The 17,587-nt window shown below is 44.6% G+C and overlaps 1 protein-coding gene across 2 annotated transcripts in view; it reads left to right on the top strand.

The window, feature by feature from the left end:
* The window catches only part of LOC130370987 (cGMP-dependent protein kinase 1-like), a 298,669-nt gene that overhangs the window by 239,290 nt on the left and 41,792 nt on the right, over window positions 1-17,587 (top strand). For both annotated transcript variants that reach the window (XM_056576567.1, XM_056576566.1), the window contains exon 3: window positions 4,411-4,524. In XM_056576567.1, coding sequence (XP_056432542.1) covers window positions 4,411-4,524 — 114 coding nt within the window. The remainder of the gene's footprint in view (window positions 1-4,410; window positions 4,525-17,587) is intronic.

Here is a 17,587-nt window from a genome sequence, read left to right on the forward strand (position 1 = left end):
TGTGTGTCAGTGTGTGTGTGTGAGAGGGAGCCATGTATCCATCTTTTGACTAAATGTTGTTTCCCGTCCCTACTCTTTCAGTCTTATAGCAATCCATCCCCTCTTTTACTATCCTTCCTTCCTTCCTTCTTAGCTTTCCACCTTTTCCTCCTTCCCCCCGACACTGCCGCGGATGGCAGCTTTCAGTTTCTCGTCAGGTCATTTAACAGTTCAATGTTCAACCGGTGTATTGATTTTATTTTATACCAGTAGTAATTTCTCTGTCTTTAAAAATACATGGAATATACGTTGACTTGAATACACCTCTCAAGCAGAATATAGGGGAAGAGCACTTATAGCCTGTATTCCCCGCTCTGAAAGATCACACCTCCAACACAATAATTATACCCTAGATTTCCTTGTGGTACGTCCTGCTTTTAATTCATGCGTGAAGGTTTGTCCTTTTTTACCCTTTCCTTTGGCCTTGTTGACATCTCTCTATTCATGTATTCCCGTTTGACCTCTCCAACCTTTTTCCCTCCTCTTTTCATTCCATTAGGTTTTGAATTCCTCTCGAGTTTTTGAATTCCTCATCCTTAATTATTTTTGGCTTTATTTTTTAATAAAAATTCAGAATTTCTGAATTTCTGAATTCAGAAGCATCCTCTCATTCTCTAGCTCCCTCGATTTTTCAGTATTGCTCGACCTTGTGACTGGCGGACATAATTAAAATGAGCATGAAACGATGGGGGCATTTTGGAGCACTGCCTTCAAAAGTGTCTGTCAGAGAGTCAGGAAATTAAGCAGGGAATAGTATTATCCCCTTGAGGCCATGAGTACTGGGTCGGGGGTTTGGGTTGGAATGATGCAGGATAGACTTCTGGGCCAGGGGTTTGCTAAAGCCTAAAGTTTCTGGGATCAAACCCAAAGCCCCTCACCACCACCACCACCACCACCACCACCACCACCACCACCACCACCTGTCTACCATATAGGCATCCTTGAGCAAGACGCCTTAACCTCACCGTTCCATAACGACATATACCTACTTACATTTGTACCAAAATGTTGTAAAGCATCTGCTAAATATCAAAATAGGGGCTGCGTTGTAAAATAGGTATGATTTATGAATAGAAAACTCATGCCTCTGTGGTTTGTGACACACTGTAATATGAATGCACACGAGCGCGCGCACACACTTACACACACATAAACATAGATGCACACACACAAAGACACGCACAGACACACACACACTCACATACATATTCATATATACACACACACACTTACACACAGTAATAAACATGCACACAAACACACACAAGGCCTTTCTCACTATGCGTTCTTGTCCGCACCAGAAGTGACCTAGACACACCCATTTTACCCAGGGTGCATCAGTTGGGAACTTTTGTGAACTTGGCAGGACAGATATCCCAGCATTCTTTTTGACATTCAAGAGAGGAGAAGCGGCGAGCAGCAAAGCAGAACTACTAAGAATTTTTTAATTTTCGTATGCTATTTCATCCCTAAATTAACTTGACCTAACATTCTGACTCAAATTCACCGAAATCAAAAATACCAGCAAAAACACATTGGGTCCTATTTTAACGGTCTGAAACGCAAGGGAGAAGCGCCAAGCGCAAGTAGCTTTGTGGGCGGTTCTATGGCAATGTTGCTTTTTTACCGGCGCATAAATGACTCTTGTGCCCGGCGCAAATCTAAAAAGGGTTGGTCTGAAGTAGCCTAATTACCTGTAGGTGTGGTTTGGGCGTAAAGTGCAATAAACCAATGAGAGTGCCATCTCCCATCCCCTTTAAGAGCCATGAGCGCATTTGAATCTGACGAGTTGATATTTTGACAGCGCGTCTGCAGTCTCCGATGAGACAGATGCATGACCACATGAATTTCAAACTTCAAATGGGCAAATAATTTGGCCTAAAGGACGCTCTGCGCCAGTTGCAAACAAGCAACGACACATGCGTCAGTGTAGAAAGTCAATTACGCCGGATGCGAGATAGGGCCCAAACTGTCAACAGCCTTCTGCGTCCTTGTGAACTTACAGTTTCATTCTATCCAAGAACGATTAGCAGGAGGGTTCTCCCCATGAACACAGGTTTTTTTTTTTTATTGTTTTGAGAAACGCTATTTGGAGACTGCAAAATACCATTCTTAACAGCTTTCTTATTATCCAGGGTGCACTAACATTTTGAGAGAACATCCTTACAATTCATGTCCTAAATCCACCCCGTGCAGAGTAGACTAGACTTGTGATGTATTCACTTCACTGGGTGTGATATTGATTAGATAATAAAGTCATTTCAGAACCCTCCTCCCTCGTGACATCCCACCAGGGAGCGTCTGCCCTGATGAATGATGGGTAAGTCAGCCTAGCAGTTGGTACAGCCCAGTAACTAGGCAGCCATGGAGATAATCCAGGACAGGAACTAAGGCAGTAAGTATTTTAGAGTTGGAAATAATTCGAAAGAATTACAGCTCCAAAAGCTAATACTCCAAAGGGTATATAGTAATCTCCAACCCAGATTGAAATGGCCTGATGATAAGCACTAAATGGCTGAGGAAGACAGCAACATCTTGAAAACATCAAGACAAATTGTAGTTCCAGTGAGAGCATTTATTTTATTTTCTGCATGGCAAATCGTTAAACGTTCATCTCCCTTTTAGCTCTTTCTCTCTCACATATCTCATGTATTTCTTCATAACTTTGTTGTGATGACCTCTCTCCCTATCTGTCTCTCACTCTAGCAGTTATCTCTCCATCATACTGTCCCTCAATGTCCATCATCTTTCAAATTGTATGTGTGTGTGTGTCTCTGCGATCAAGCTAGTTAGTGATGTTTTCAATTTCACTTGCTGGGATCTGTTCAAACAATGGCTTTGCCCACCCACAGACATTCACACACAAACACGCACACGCACACACACAAACACACACTCATGCACACACACACACACACTAAAATGGAATTACAAGCAAACATGTGTGCTTGACCTCTCTCATTCTCTCTCTCCCTGTCAGTAAGATAATTATAGTTGATGAGAACAAATCTGCCTTGAGTACCCCATAAATACACACACACTCTCTCACTCAAACACACGCACGCACGCACGCACGCACGCACGCACACACACACACAGACACAGGGAACTTAACCAGACATGCCCAGAGTTACTCTGTGTTGTTTTTCTTATTAAATACCTCAAGTATGCACCAAGGAAGGCACCATCTCTCAAGGACCAGTCCGCCGGCATCCATTATAAATCAACAATTTCTTTCTTCATTATACATTTGGTTGAACTGGTACTTTTTTGGGGGGGTAATCACCATTTTAATACTGTTGCTCCTGGCCCCTTTAATTGTATTGGTTGTAAAAGTGACGTAACGTCAATTAGAAAACCTTTGTTTGTTGTCAGCTTCACTGCAGGTTCAAGTTCAGGTCGATTCGAATGGGGAACAAGTCAGTGGTGTTTACTTCGAGGAAACAAACTCAATGGGGCTTTATGTCATCATGCAATGCAAACAGACTTTTTTTGCTATTTCTGTAGTCGTGTCATTGACTTGAAGAACCATAACAATTGTGTTTATTGGTTATTATCCATCCTAAAGAACATGTGTTTTTTTGTCGGAACCTGTGGAAAGCTGCTTGCTCAACCTTCGACAACTCGTATCGTATGATATCAATATTTGTGATCATTATTCTTTCAGAGCTGATTTATTGATGCTGGCAGGATATAAACAGAATTCCAACACATTTGTTAAAATATGCTTCTGAAATAAGTTGCCCACCCTAGCTTTAAGAATGATGCACTCTGAAAGATGTTTTATGGAAGGTTTGTCTGTGAACTTTTTCCAACCTTTATCTGTTTGCCCATGGGCACCAGAAAGAGCCCAGGATTTAAACCTAACACCCTCCCAAGGCTCTGTGGGGAGTCTATGTTTGTTAGTGCGAGTGTCTGTATCCCTGTTTCTGTGTGTGTGTGTGTGTGTGTGTGTGTGTGTGTTTTACTTGAAACGTGTGCAGCGCGGATCACACATGGCAAGAGCTGCCTTCAAGTGTCACTCTGTGCGATTGGTGGAAAGGCTGAATAGCAGGAGGTGATACGTCGGTGGAGTGAATAAGTGATGGAGTGAGTGAGTGGTGGCAGAGCATCTGTGGAGACCTGTCGTAACCCTACACCTGTGAATAATCTTTCATTGTTCAGCGGGCATTCATACTTCGATGACGTACATAAACATAAATACATATATATTGTTGTTTGAGATTGTGTCGTTTCTCGGGGATTCCCAAGTCTGTTGACACTAATTGTCTGCTCTCTCTCTCTCTCTCTCTCCCTCTCTCCCTCTCTCCCTCTCTCCCTCTCTCCCTCTCTCCCTCTCTCCCTCTCTCCCTCCCTCTCTCCCTTTCCCAGATGGCAGAGTAGAGGTGACCAAGGAGACCATGAAGCTGTGCACCATGGGTCCAGGGAAGGTGTTCGGAGAGCTGGCCATCCTCTACAACTGCACCCGGACAGCCACCGTCCAGAGTGAGTGTCCCTAGGTGTCCTGTACGTCTGAGAGACTGCAGAACGGCCAGTGGTGAAGGAATGACTCCAGTGGGAGTCGTTCCAATACTGTTATCTACACAATGTATTCCTTTAGTGCATTTTGGAAGGGAGAGAGAGGAAGAGGGAAGGAAGGGGGGAGTGAAAGTAGAGGAAAGGAAGTTGAATGCAATTCTCTATGAATTAATTGAATCTCTACATGGTTAGATGCCATATTTGGAGGTTTAATAATCATAAAGTTAATGGGTGGATTTGATCTGTGTAAGACAGGATATCGTTATCTTCGAGGCCCAAATGCCTACAGTCAATCATGTACTGTGACCTCGTCAATGACCTTGTTGCACCGTCTGCGCTTATTAATGCTAACAAACGGTTGCATAAGGTTGATGTTTTCCTAACGTTTTCCCTACAGAATGGCAATGGTGCCATTCTGTGAGGTCATGGGGTTAATATGTTTTTCATCGGTGTGTCTGTGAACTGGTCTGTCTGCCGCTCTGTTTGTTGGTCCGTCTGCTGAGATGCAGTTAACTCAAACCAACTCGACCTAAACTCACTGCAACGGACGGTGAAATATATTTGGTCAGCCAATGATAGACAACTACATACCTAGGGACTTAGCATGTGTGGGTGTGTATATAATATGTATGAATAGATAAATGCTAATGCTAATGTAAGTAAGTTAGTATCTATTTGTTTGAATGAATAGCCTTTCGTTTACATCGACATCTTGGTGGTCGAAATCAAAAGTTAACAATGTGAGGAGTTGGTTCGCAGCCGGTCCACTGTTGCCAGGCAACACATTTAATTCTAGTCATTGAGCGGGGTTTTGGCTCGAACAATTTGGCAACATTATACTCAACCAAATCCAACTCCACCTGACTCGACTGAAGGGGCATTTTTGTGTGCAAGTTTGAAATTAGTAGAATGTGTTGTACAACACTCAAAAATGTTTGACTTTGTTAGTGCTAGGTTGTATGTCCTTTATTGTTGTGTGTGTGTGTGTGTGTGTGTGTGTGTGTGTGTGTGTGTGTGTGTGTGTGTGTGTGTGTGTGTGTGTGTGTGTGTGTGTGTGTGTGTGTGTGTGTGTGTGTGTGTGGGGTTTGTTTGTTTTGTCCCACGAGATGTGAATGGGTTTCTGATCATGTTGAATCACCTGCCTCGTCCAAGTCAAAAGGTCTCTATTTATACAACAATTCAAATGCAGGGGTCTTGGCACTTAAAGAAAACACACACACACACACACACACACACACACACACACACACACACACACACACACACACACACACACACACACACACACACACACACACACACACACACACACACACATTGATAGCACATGATGCACACCTACACAATGGACGATTGCCTGGTTCACATCACAACGCGAACGAAAATGCAAAACTAGTTCTATAAATAGGCTGCATATCTTTCTGCCTTTGTTTTCTTTCTGTCTTTCTTCCTCTCTCTCTCTCTCTTTCACTCTTTCAATCTTTCTTTCTTTCATTAGGTTGTTTCCAATCATTTCATTCAACAGACCGGTTTCTATTGAAAGTCGGAATTCAATCAAGTCTTGCGCGCATTCATTTATCGGCTTTACACACATGAGTGAACGACAGCCTTTCACACCATCACCCACCTGTGCAAACACCAGGGGGTCCAATATCCTCTCACCTTTGACGCCAAAACGTTTCCCTCGCTGTTGACCTTTAAAACACAGCCAGCAAATAAACTCACAGCATGACTTAAGAATGGCTAACTCATGTGGTTATAGTTTCCAGATGAATGCTTCTATGATGCTATGCTATGGTTACTGTAACTCTAGCTGTTTACTAGCTATCATTGTTATGGAAATACTAATTCTGCCATTTATAGTTTATTACGGCTGATGGCTCTGCAATTTACTCCCTAACTGAAGCTCTGCTATAACCCTAGTACTGATCTTTATTCATCTTTATCCATCAGTGTTTCTAATAAATGTTCCTATTATCTTCCTAAACGTTTGCACTTTCATGCTCTCCATTGCAAAACAGCCAAAAATGCACATAAACACACACACTCACACACACACACACACACACACACACACACACACACACACACACACACATAAGCTACTTTATGGCGCTCCCGGTCCCCCTTGCATCGGTGTGTTGCTTCAGTACCTGAGATATACTTTGCTTTCTACAACAGGCAGCAGGCCGTAAACCTTGGAATAAAAATATGAATGTAGTAAATTAAACACACTTACGTGCAGACACTGATGCACTCACTCTCACACACACCAACGTACGGCCCTGAGAAGGTATTTTTACTACTCACTGAAGGGGGAGCCGTGATGTGGAGCTTGTTTTCATAAGCTGTCAGTCTTCCAGGCATGTACTGTATGTCCTTGTTGAGACATAGAGGACAGTGTGTCGAACCCTGTCCCCTAAAAAACTTGTTGTTTAGGAAAACCACTATGGAAAAAGATTGACTATTTAAACAGAAAAATTTAAAATGTTTTCGCCTGCTTTCTGCTCCGAGAAATAAATTGCTGATATTGATATTCTTAGGCTACTGCAGCCCTGGAGTGAACTTGCTCTCAGGTGATTAGTGTCACTACAGGATAATAAATTAATGTGTTGTTTTCATCGAACAGACGTGAAAGCTTTTTTCCCCCCCTGGGTCTAATTCAAACAGCTTATGGTTGGGGAGTTTAAGCAGAGTAGATTACATAAGCCTCTCCATTTATTTTAAAGACGGAACGTATAGATGCTGAGCACTCATGTTTTATATTTTTATGTGGTTTTGTGCCGAGAGGGAACGATATGGAGCATAGGTATGCATATGCTTGCTTTGTTATTGTACTAGTGAGTTTAGCCACTAAACCCCGACTTAACATTTGAACTTACACTAACTTTATATGGGACCAAAGCGTATGTTCTTATTTTCAACAATGACCTCAGGTGAGGGTTTTAAAATCCTCTATCTTTGGCATGTATACATTATGCATAATTAGCATGGTTACATCAAAGTGCAGCCTTCGATTGTCTACTGTATTCAGCAGACACTTCCACAATAGCAATAGCAAAGCACCTTACAGTGAATCTTCGTAAGTTCCTTTGGCGTTAAGTTATGTATGTTGCTCATGGATGCCAAGAGGCAGACTTTGGGATTCAAACTCAGAACCCAACACACTAAACCCCTATACTGGACCATTTAATGGCACGATACATGTCCAGGTTTGTTTTTCATATGCAACACCTGCTCCCACTTCCCTTCCCCTATCCAATGTTTCCATTGGCTGGCGTTAGGGGGTATGGGGATGATAACATATAGTCTTGAAGGTTAACAGTGCCATAATTAAGATCGACCGGCTTCTCAGACCCACTCTGTTAAAACCGCAAGCTCCAAAAGGTCTTTCTCACAGAGTGTTGTCCAAGTTAATAGGAGGAGCTATCAAAGATAACCCACTCTCTCTCTCTGACTCTCTCCAGGTCTCCCTCTATCTTACTGTGTGTATCTGAGTCTCTTTCCCTCCTCAATTACTCTCGGGCTGCTCCCATTGTCCGTCGTTTTAATTCGATCTTCTGCTCGTCTGGTGTCTCCATCGCTTTCTTTGTCGTCCCGGCATTGTGTTGTTCAGAATCCACCGCTTAAATAACATGTCATGATCTTCCTGTCTCAGCGTGCCCCTCTCTCCTCCTCTTTCTCTCTCTCACCCCCTGTGTGTGTTACTTGTTACTGCTTTCCCCGTGATGGTGTTTCATCACATCTCTGAAATGTCATTTCCTGTCTGTTTCAATGGGAGTCAGGATTTTCTCGGTTGCCCAAATCTTAGTTGTGGAGAGCCTTCTAATCCTCAAAGCCAGACCAATCTGCCATTGCCAGACTATAGAAAGAAGCAGCAGAAGTGACTGCAGCGAAGTGAACACAGATAAAACACTGACTTGTAGACGAAAGAAGATAAAGACATTGAACATACTTTATTCAGCATGTTCATGGTGTGTTTGACTCAGCCACCAAAACAACCAGCAGATGGTCAGACTTTTATGATAAGTCCTTAAAGTCAGTTGAATCCTCAAAACGTTTAAGAATCCAGAATACTGAATCCTAGTTCTTCTCTAAAAATATAAATATATTCTCATAATATATGAACACATTTGTAATCATAAAAAAGTTGAAATGAGTTGAAAGCAACTGACTTCAGAGAGGCTTTTTCATACTAAGACCAATCAAGTTTCCATTTAAGCCCTCAGCCCTCCTCTAGCTACTGGTGCTACTAATTGTTCCTGAGGGTTTGATTCCCTGCTGTGGAGCCAGCGTTTACTCTTTGTGTTACTCTAGGGGTTACCTCCTGGTAGAGCTTAGATCGGGCCGAAAAATCAAACCCGACCCTATCCGAGCCCGTGCTCATTCGAGCCCGGCCCGCCGGGCCCGGCCCTGCCCGGTACATTAACTGTCATGATGAGCCTGCGACCGATTTAAACCCGACCATTTCTTAAAGGGGTAGTTCGGAATTTTGGACATAGGGCCTGATTCCCAAGTGAGCATTGGTATTCTATATCACTGGAGACAGTTTAACACATTTCATACAGTCCTTCTAGTTGCAGAGTTTGCTCGTGCTAGGCTAGCGCAAGTCAACGGGCAATGCTAGCCTGCTATTAAAAACAGTCATACCCACTCCACAGTACACCCGAGGTAAATCAATTATAACGACAGACTATAAATCTTAATGTCTGTTTATAGAATAATGTTAGAAGTAAAACCAACCTTGCATTGCATTGCATTGCATTTTGAGGGAATTGCGGGGTCTCAGCAGCAGTGTTTATATTCCTGTACGTAGGCTACGGCAGCGGCGGACTGATACCTAGGTTACCTGCCGCTGTCATTGCTACAAACGCAGAGTACAGTGAACGAAGGAATTCTAAAAGCGTATTCAATTAACAAGATATGCCCACGTTTGGAGGAGTTAGCGATGCATCTGCTTTTGAAGACGATTATGAGGAATTTGTTGTATCCAACGAACCGTACATGTACGAGCCGGTGTTACGCTTGCCAGTGGAGGAAAACTGCGCATGACACGTTGCCTTTTGCAATTTCGTAGTCTGACTTCTGCAACTTTGTATACATTAAGAATATTATCTACCTATATTGAATATTTGGTCTGATTAATAGACAATTTTGCCCGTACCAATTAAACTAATAGTGATTAAAAAAAATATATATATATTACAAAAAGCTTGATCACGCCCGGTCCGATCCGACCCGAGGATAGTGGCGGGAAATATTGGACCGACCCGGCCCGCGGGTCGGGTCGGTTCGGTTCGGGCTCGGGTGCTGGCAGAAAATCTAAACTCTACCTCCTGGTACCAGACCACCTGTTCACCAATTCATCAGTTCATCCATCCATCCATCCATCCATTCATTCGTCCAATTCATCCAGCACCCATCCTTCATCTACCGATTCACCCATTCATTCAACCAATTCATCCATCCAACCATCCATCGGCCATGTACCCATCTGTTATACTATCCAGCTTCCAGTATAACAATCCTGTTCACCAATTCATCAGGTCATCCATTCATTGTCCACATGTTCAGTATCGTCTATCCATCCATCCATCCATCCATCCATCCATCCATCCATCCATCCATCCATCCATCCATCCATCCATCCATCCATCCATCCATCCATCCATCCATCCATCCATCCATCCATCCATCCATCCATCCATCCATCCATCCATCCATCCATCCATCCATCCAGTATCCCTAGGTTTGTTTCTCATCAAGTAACCTAGAATACCGAATGGATGGATAGATGAATGGATTGAATGATGTTTCTCATCTTATGCAAGCTTGACACATCTGTACGCACTACGCACGCACACACACGCATGCACGTAAACACACAAACGAACACACACACACACAAACACACACAAATGGAAATGCACAGTGGAACAAAAACGTTGTTGTATTATGTAGAAGGCAGGAAGTCAGAGTGAGAAAAAAGAGAGAGTGAGAGAGTGAGTGAGTTTTACACTTTTTCTAAATAACCTCTGCTGCCATTTTTCTGTCAATTTTTTTAATTACTTTGCGGTAATTGACGCAATCAACATGACAAGGTTGTCACGGCAGCAGGAAATAACCACACGGCCGGGGACATGGTGAGACGCACTGCGGCGTGCATACGGTAATTACCAGGGACGGCGTTACCAAGGCAGCAGACATCAAAATTCTTGCCACTAAAGAAATGAAGGCACTAGGTGCAATGGACCCTGAAGCACGGAAACAGCAAATTATTTAAAGAAAGATAATCAGTCAAACTGTTGTATTATGAAGGTTAAGTCATACTGGTCACCCTAACTTTTATGCTGATGTCATACAGTCTACCTTCACGCAGATAAAGCCTTGTATGGTCACGCTTCCTTTGCTGAACAAGGTACTGTTCACTGTACTGTGTAAGTTATCTGCTTCGGCTGTGTTTATTTGTCATTATAAAATACATCTTGAGTTGACTTGAGAGAGTGGTGGTTATTCACCGAATAATAGCTCAGTAGATATTTTCTTTTTAATAGTATTATAGTTATTTTCTTGCCATGTTAGTGTGCCTTGCAAGTTGGGTTGCTAGGCATGTAAGGGAGCTTAGCATGTTAGGGTGCATTGTCATAATACAAGTTAGAGCAGATATAAATGCCTAGTGAGCTAATCCTGGCTAATATAAAAAAAGATTATAAATAAAATACATCATCCTTGTGGCTCTATGCGAGGGAGTTTAACCTGGGAATCCTGGTTGCGTAACGACTCATATCTGTGAACAGCAAAAGGCTTTTAAGGAGCTTGTGTCCATTACATTGAACCTTCTCTCTCTTTTTCTATCGCCCGGCTCCGCACACACATCCCTGTATATGCTGGCTTGCATGTGAACACATTGAAACACACACTCAGGCTTGCATACACACACACAATTATACGCACGCACGCACGCACGCACGCACGCACGCACGCACGCACGCACGCACGCACGCACGCACGCACGCACACACACACAAACTCTATTTCTTGTGGGTATAACTTGTACCTGTCACTTCTTTAAAACTCCCTACTCACCCCTACTGAAACACATCTCTCTCTCTCTCTCTCTCTCTCTCTCTCTCTCTCTCTCTCTCTCCTTCCCCCCCCCCTCTATCTCTCTCTCTCTCTCTCTCTCTCTCTCTCTCTCTCCCTCTCTCTCTCTCTCTCTCTCTCTCTCTCTCTCTCGTATTAACTCTCCTCTTGTTCCTTCAATTTGCATGAAACTTTTTTTTTTGCTCAACACAATTGTGTCATCTAGTTCAAGTGTTCTCCCTCCTCTACTCTCCCTGAGCTACTTAACACCATGGCTCTCTGCCTCCGTTCTATTCATTAGTTCAATTTTATAAAATCAAGGTGCTTGCATATGTAATTGCGTATCATTATGCCTGATCATCCCCCTGGTGTCTCCTTTAATCTGTATCCGCAATACAATATAGACCATATGTCCAACACCTCCAGTGCACCCCCTGCAATAGCTTAATAACCTTGAGCTAGGACTTAATGAGATCAGTCTAATTACACCGGCAAGTACCGGAGATGGCTGCGTGTTTATGTACACGTGTCTTTGTGTGTGTGTGTGTTATATTTAAAATGATAAAGAAAGGTCCAAGTGCATGCATTAATTACTATCTAATCGGACAGGTGGAGTGGCAGAAAATACAGGTAGACAGAGCTTTGGAGTCGGTGTGTGTGTGTGTGTGTGTGTGTGTGTAGGTGTCGTGTCGGTGTGTATGTCTCTTTACGCACGCGTGTGTGAGAGCCTCGGTCTGCATTGACCCAAACAACGGCCTGTCTCCATCCACGAGAATTTATAACTGCGTCCCGTGACGGCTGTTTCTATTGCCACTGGTCAATGATCGTTATCAAGAGGCCATCCGTCGTGTTCCTGCAGAGCCTGAGGCATCGCTGCACCGCCGGGTCACATGACCCCGGGCGTCATGGCGCCGCAGCGCGCCTGGCAAGGGGCTGCGCCGGTCGGCCTCTAGGGCGCACAGCAAGGGATGAATCACGTATTGTGGGTGTGTGCGTTAGCAACCTAGCAATTGTAAGTGTTTGGCAGTTGTTTCTATGAACATCCTTACTGTAAGAACAGCAATATATTGTTGTTTCTTTGTCTTCTGACAAATGTACTTATTGTAAATCGGAAAGCGTAAGGCTAATGCCCTAAATGTAAATGTGTGTGGGGGGGGGAGACAGCAATACCAGCTGGCCTCCTACAATATAGAGTTTTCATTGGTTTGGTCAGAATTTGTGCAAAAGCATGAGTGAGAGCACACGCATATGCATACAGACACACACATGCACATAGACCCACCAAATACAGAATTGTATGTATGCAAACACACACACAAGCACACATATTTGCAGGTCTTGTAATAGGATAGACAGAGGTGAAGATTTGAGGAGCATTAGCTATGCCTGTTTTTTGAGTTCCTATTGAAATTCACACACAGCGTGATTAATCAAGGCAAGGGAAATTAGACATCCCAGTAACCTGGGGGAGAAAGGGAAATGAGCTTTGAGCTTTCAGTTTCAGAGACAGAATATGTCAGGGTTGTTGGGGAGCTAAAATGGAAAAGTAAGTAGTCAAAGTCCGGTGGTCTGACCCAGGCTGATCAGGGTACATTAAGAGGATTCGTGGTTGATTCTCATTTTAACCAATAGTATGAAAAAATATATTGGTTGGTTGTAGCACCTCATTGATCCGGTCCACGGTAGATAGCTGACGAAATATATGCAGGAAATTGCAGGAAAACAACAAAAAATCTATCTTTTCAGATTAAACTTAAACGATGGAGACTGGGATGTTTACTCTGAGGCGGTGTGCGGCTTGTTTGAAATGTCTCAAACAACACCTGGAATCAATTAGAGAATTTCTGAAGCCTTTGCTGGCAAGCAATCCTTTTCCATTTTATTTATAGACTTGCTATGCCAGGACTTGTATTCCCATGGCCCCTGCTGGTAATGCAATTGGAGAATCAGTGAGTTCCCATTGACTTTAGGTTTATGTTCAAAGTGGCAATTGGTGGCAGGCGGTGTCTGCGGCGGCGGCGTGGTGAAATGTTTTGAAACGTCGCAGCACTTTGAATATTAAGGGGACACTGCGGGCGCCCTTATCTCCGTGTTCCCTCCCGTGTGCTCCCTGGAAGAGCGCGTGAGTGTGCAGTTTTTTTAAATGTTATTTTCATTTTGTACTTGACTTCCACACAGTTGCAGTTCTCCCTCGGGTCACCTTGACTAATCAGATCCCGGCAAACAATGGATTTCATATTCACTCAGTGTTCAATTGGAAACTTAAAAATTAGGTATTTGAACCCGATCTAAACGTTCCTTTCCCCGTCTTGTTTTGTGTCTTGGAGTCTATCTCTCTGTCTCTCTCTCTCTCTCTCTCTCTCCCTCTCCCCTTGATCTCCCTTCCGGCTCCCTTTCCCTCTCTCTCACACATCTTTGATTCTGCAAAGTTTCTCTGGTCTGATAAACCGAAACAATGTATCGCCATGGCGATGGTAACAGAGGACATGGAGTCTTCACATGATTAAAGGTTACATTTTGAGTCCAACACACACTCAGACAAAATCACACAAACACACACACAAGCAACAAAAAAACACACACACACACACACACACACACATATGCAAACACACACACACACAAGCCCACAGTGAACCAACAACAGCACTCAGACACATGGAGTGAAACATTTTCCCACTCCTGTTGCTCCCTGTGTGTGTGTGTGTGTGTGTGTGTGTGTGTGTGTGTGTGTGTGTGTGTGTGTGTGTGTGTGTGTGTGTGTGTGTGTGTGTGTGTGTGTGTGTGTGTGTGTGTGTGTGTGTGTGTGTGTGTGTGTGTGTTTTTGTTGCTTGTGTGCGCATGTGTGTGTGCGTGCGTACGTGCCTGTGAATCTATTATTCCATTTGTATTTATCGTGTGGGTGCATGCATGCGTGTTGCTCTCCTACACTACACAGAAATTAAAGGTTGTGTTGCAACTGGACATTCTCCCAGCAGTGAGAGCAAGGTGGAGACTCCAGCCACAGATCCCCGCGTCACTTCCTACTTGTAACAGTTGACCCCAATACAATGCTGAAACACTGCCCTTCGGTCTGCGCTTTCCTTTTCCTATTCGCAAAAAAATAATAGAATTCCCCCGGGAGACGAACCGTCAGAGAGTTCTACCCAGAGCTGTTGGAATCCTCTGTCAACATGAGCTCCACACACATCCACGCATCCACCCCCACCCCCACCCCCTCTCTGCACCACACCACCCATCTCCTCCTGCTCCTGGCCTGGTGCCAGGGAGCACCAGCTGTGTCTGTCTGTCTGTCTGCCTGTCTGTCTGTCTGTCTGTCTGTCTGTCTGTCTGTCTGTCTGTCTGTCTGTCTGTCTGTCTGTCTGTCTGTCTGCCTGCCTGCCTGCCTGCCTGTCTGTCTGTCTGTCTGTCTGTCTGTCTGTCTGTCTGTCTGTCTGTCTGTCTGTCTGTCTGTCTGTCTGTCTGTCTGTCTGTCTGCCTGCCTGCCTGCCTGACTGCCTCCCAGCCTGCCTTCTCTGTTTCCCTGCGCCTCTTCTCTGCTTGTCTGTCTATCTGTTTGTCTTGTCTGTCTGTCTTTTCTCTCCTGTCTGTCTTTCTGTCCCTCTCGTCTTCCTTGTCTGTCTTTCTGTCTGTCTTGTATCTTTGCCTATCTCGACTGCCTACCTTTCCTGTCTGTCTGTCTGTCTGTCCGTCTTTCTGTCTCACTGCCTGCCTATCCGTCTCTATACCTGTCCTGTCTGTCTGTCTGTCTGTCTGTCTGTCTGTCTGTCTGTCTGTCTGTCTGTCTGTCTGTCTGTCTGTCTGTGGGGGCTTCAGCTTGTGGTGGGTCCTGATGCTGAATACTAATCCTGGGCGGCGGCCCCTCCCTCTCTCATTCCTTCGTAGCCCCCTGACGTCTGCCACCCACTATATCAACGGCTCAGGCCCCCACTTTGGTTTAAAGAAGATACTCATTAGCCCAGGCGGCACGTTCGTGCTCGGCTTACTGACTCCGTTGTGGGAATGCCACGGGGAGGGGTTGGGAGTGCAACAGGAGCCATCATGGGTCGATGTAATAGTAGTATAACAAGCACCTGGATACGGAAAGATTAAACCGGTCACAGTCGGCGAGATATCAGTGTTATAGCGTAGGATTTAACAGCTTTAATTCATCGTCTATTGAACAACGCAGGACAGACGATGTGGTGGCGCTAGGGAGCTTTGCATCAAGCATTTGTCCTATGAAAGAGTGCCATACTACAGTATACCACACCAAACCACTATTCATGAAGCAATGGAACAGAGCACAACAGAGTACAACAGTACAGAACATAGACAGTGTCAGGAGATGCCATGGTTTCCTTGCTACGGCAATAGAATTGCCTGGCAACAATATCAGGCACTGTCGCTCGGCAACAACTGTATCTCTCACTCAGAGGAAATAAAAACTTTGGGTGAGCAACCCCAATGAGTATTGTGCTAATGGGGAAGAGGAAATGTTACATGCTATACATAGTATACAAACACACCAAATACACACACAAAGGGATACTGAACCCAAAAAAAACATGTCTTATATGATCTTCATCACAGTCATTTAGTCAATTTTGTCACTGATGGTAAAATAAGGCTGTGATTGAGAGAAAAAACACATAAAATCCTATGATTTCGCCAGTCTCCTCCAACCAGTTTGTTAATGGGCTGCTCTGTAACGGCTCTGATCACCTGTGGCGCTCTTTTGCGATGCACTACGGCTTCACGACAAAAGGGACGGTGAGGTGTGTGTGGATGTGTGGAGCTCTGCCTGGGCAGCTGTTGATGTTGATGGAGAGGTAGAGGATTAGGCTTCTCGGAGACTTATAGTTAACGCCACGGTGTGTTGCACATTACCTTTGCAACATGGCTCAATATAACGCTCATACACAATGAAGGTACTAGCTTAACATCACTATTAGGTTTTTCACAGTTCCACAGCCGAAACAAGGGGTTCACTGCCACTTTTAGCCGTGTGTTCCCAATACAGGTGGAATATAATGAGGCTCATCTGGTGGAGTGTGACCCGATCACTGCCGGTGGGTTTGTGTCCCCCCCAGGCTCAGGATGGGGAACCGAGTAAATCGTGTTGTCAAAGGGGGGGTTCAACCGACACATGAATGAGGCAGACGGGGAGCGTGGAGTTCGACAGACATAGAGATAGAGAGAGAACAAATGAGGCTTAAACAGTCTGAGCTGAAATGATTGCCCTTCATGATGTCACAAAAACACACGCATGCATACGCACACGCACACACACACAAACACATGTACACGCATGCCCACACACAGAAATTCTCGCCTTTGATCCCAATTTACACGAACCAAATTAGCGTTCATTTAAATTTCTTTGATTCACTCACATCACATTACACTGACTCAGCTGACGCTTTTTGTCCACCCTACTTACAATAAGTGCATTCAACCTGCATTCAACATCGAATTCATTAAACCGCTGCAAGCGCTTCACTTTGGAGACAAGAGGTCGAGTACGTTTCTACACAGCCTGGAAGCGGTCTGAACGGTGGAAGACGTGTCAGGGCTCTGCCGTCCTGATGCCAGTGTGGTGCTCCCTCCTCCAGTGCGGAGCCAGGACTGCAAACAATCAGGATTTGATACGGAGGCTGGTGGGGCAGCGTCATAGAGCAGGAGTAGCAAGCCGCTTGGCAGTCATAGAGTGTGGTGGATGGGCCAGTGCGTGCCATGGTTTGACCGTGTCCTGGATGTAGGAAGGGCCTGAAGCGTGCATCGGTGGCCAGCGCAGGGTGGCCAGGTGCTGTTGCATTCTGGGTGATCCGCAGAGGTACGAAGGCACATTGGCACAACCAGCCAGGAGTGAGTCAATCTAGACGTGAGCTGACAATAGCCTGGACCAAAACCTGCCTTGCCTTCGGGGAGAGGGAAGGACGTTTCCTCCTGGTGTTGTGGAGCATAA

Source organism: Gadus chalcogrammus, chromosome 18 (genome assembly GCF_026213295.1).
Source record: "Gadus chalcogrammus isolate NIFS_2021 chromosome 18, NIFS_Gcha_1.0, whole genome shotgun sequence".
In the NCBI taxonomy this organism is placed as follows: domain Eukaryota; kingdom Metazoa; phylum Chordata; class Actinopteri; order Gadiformes; family Gadidae; genus Gadus; species Gadus chalcogrammus.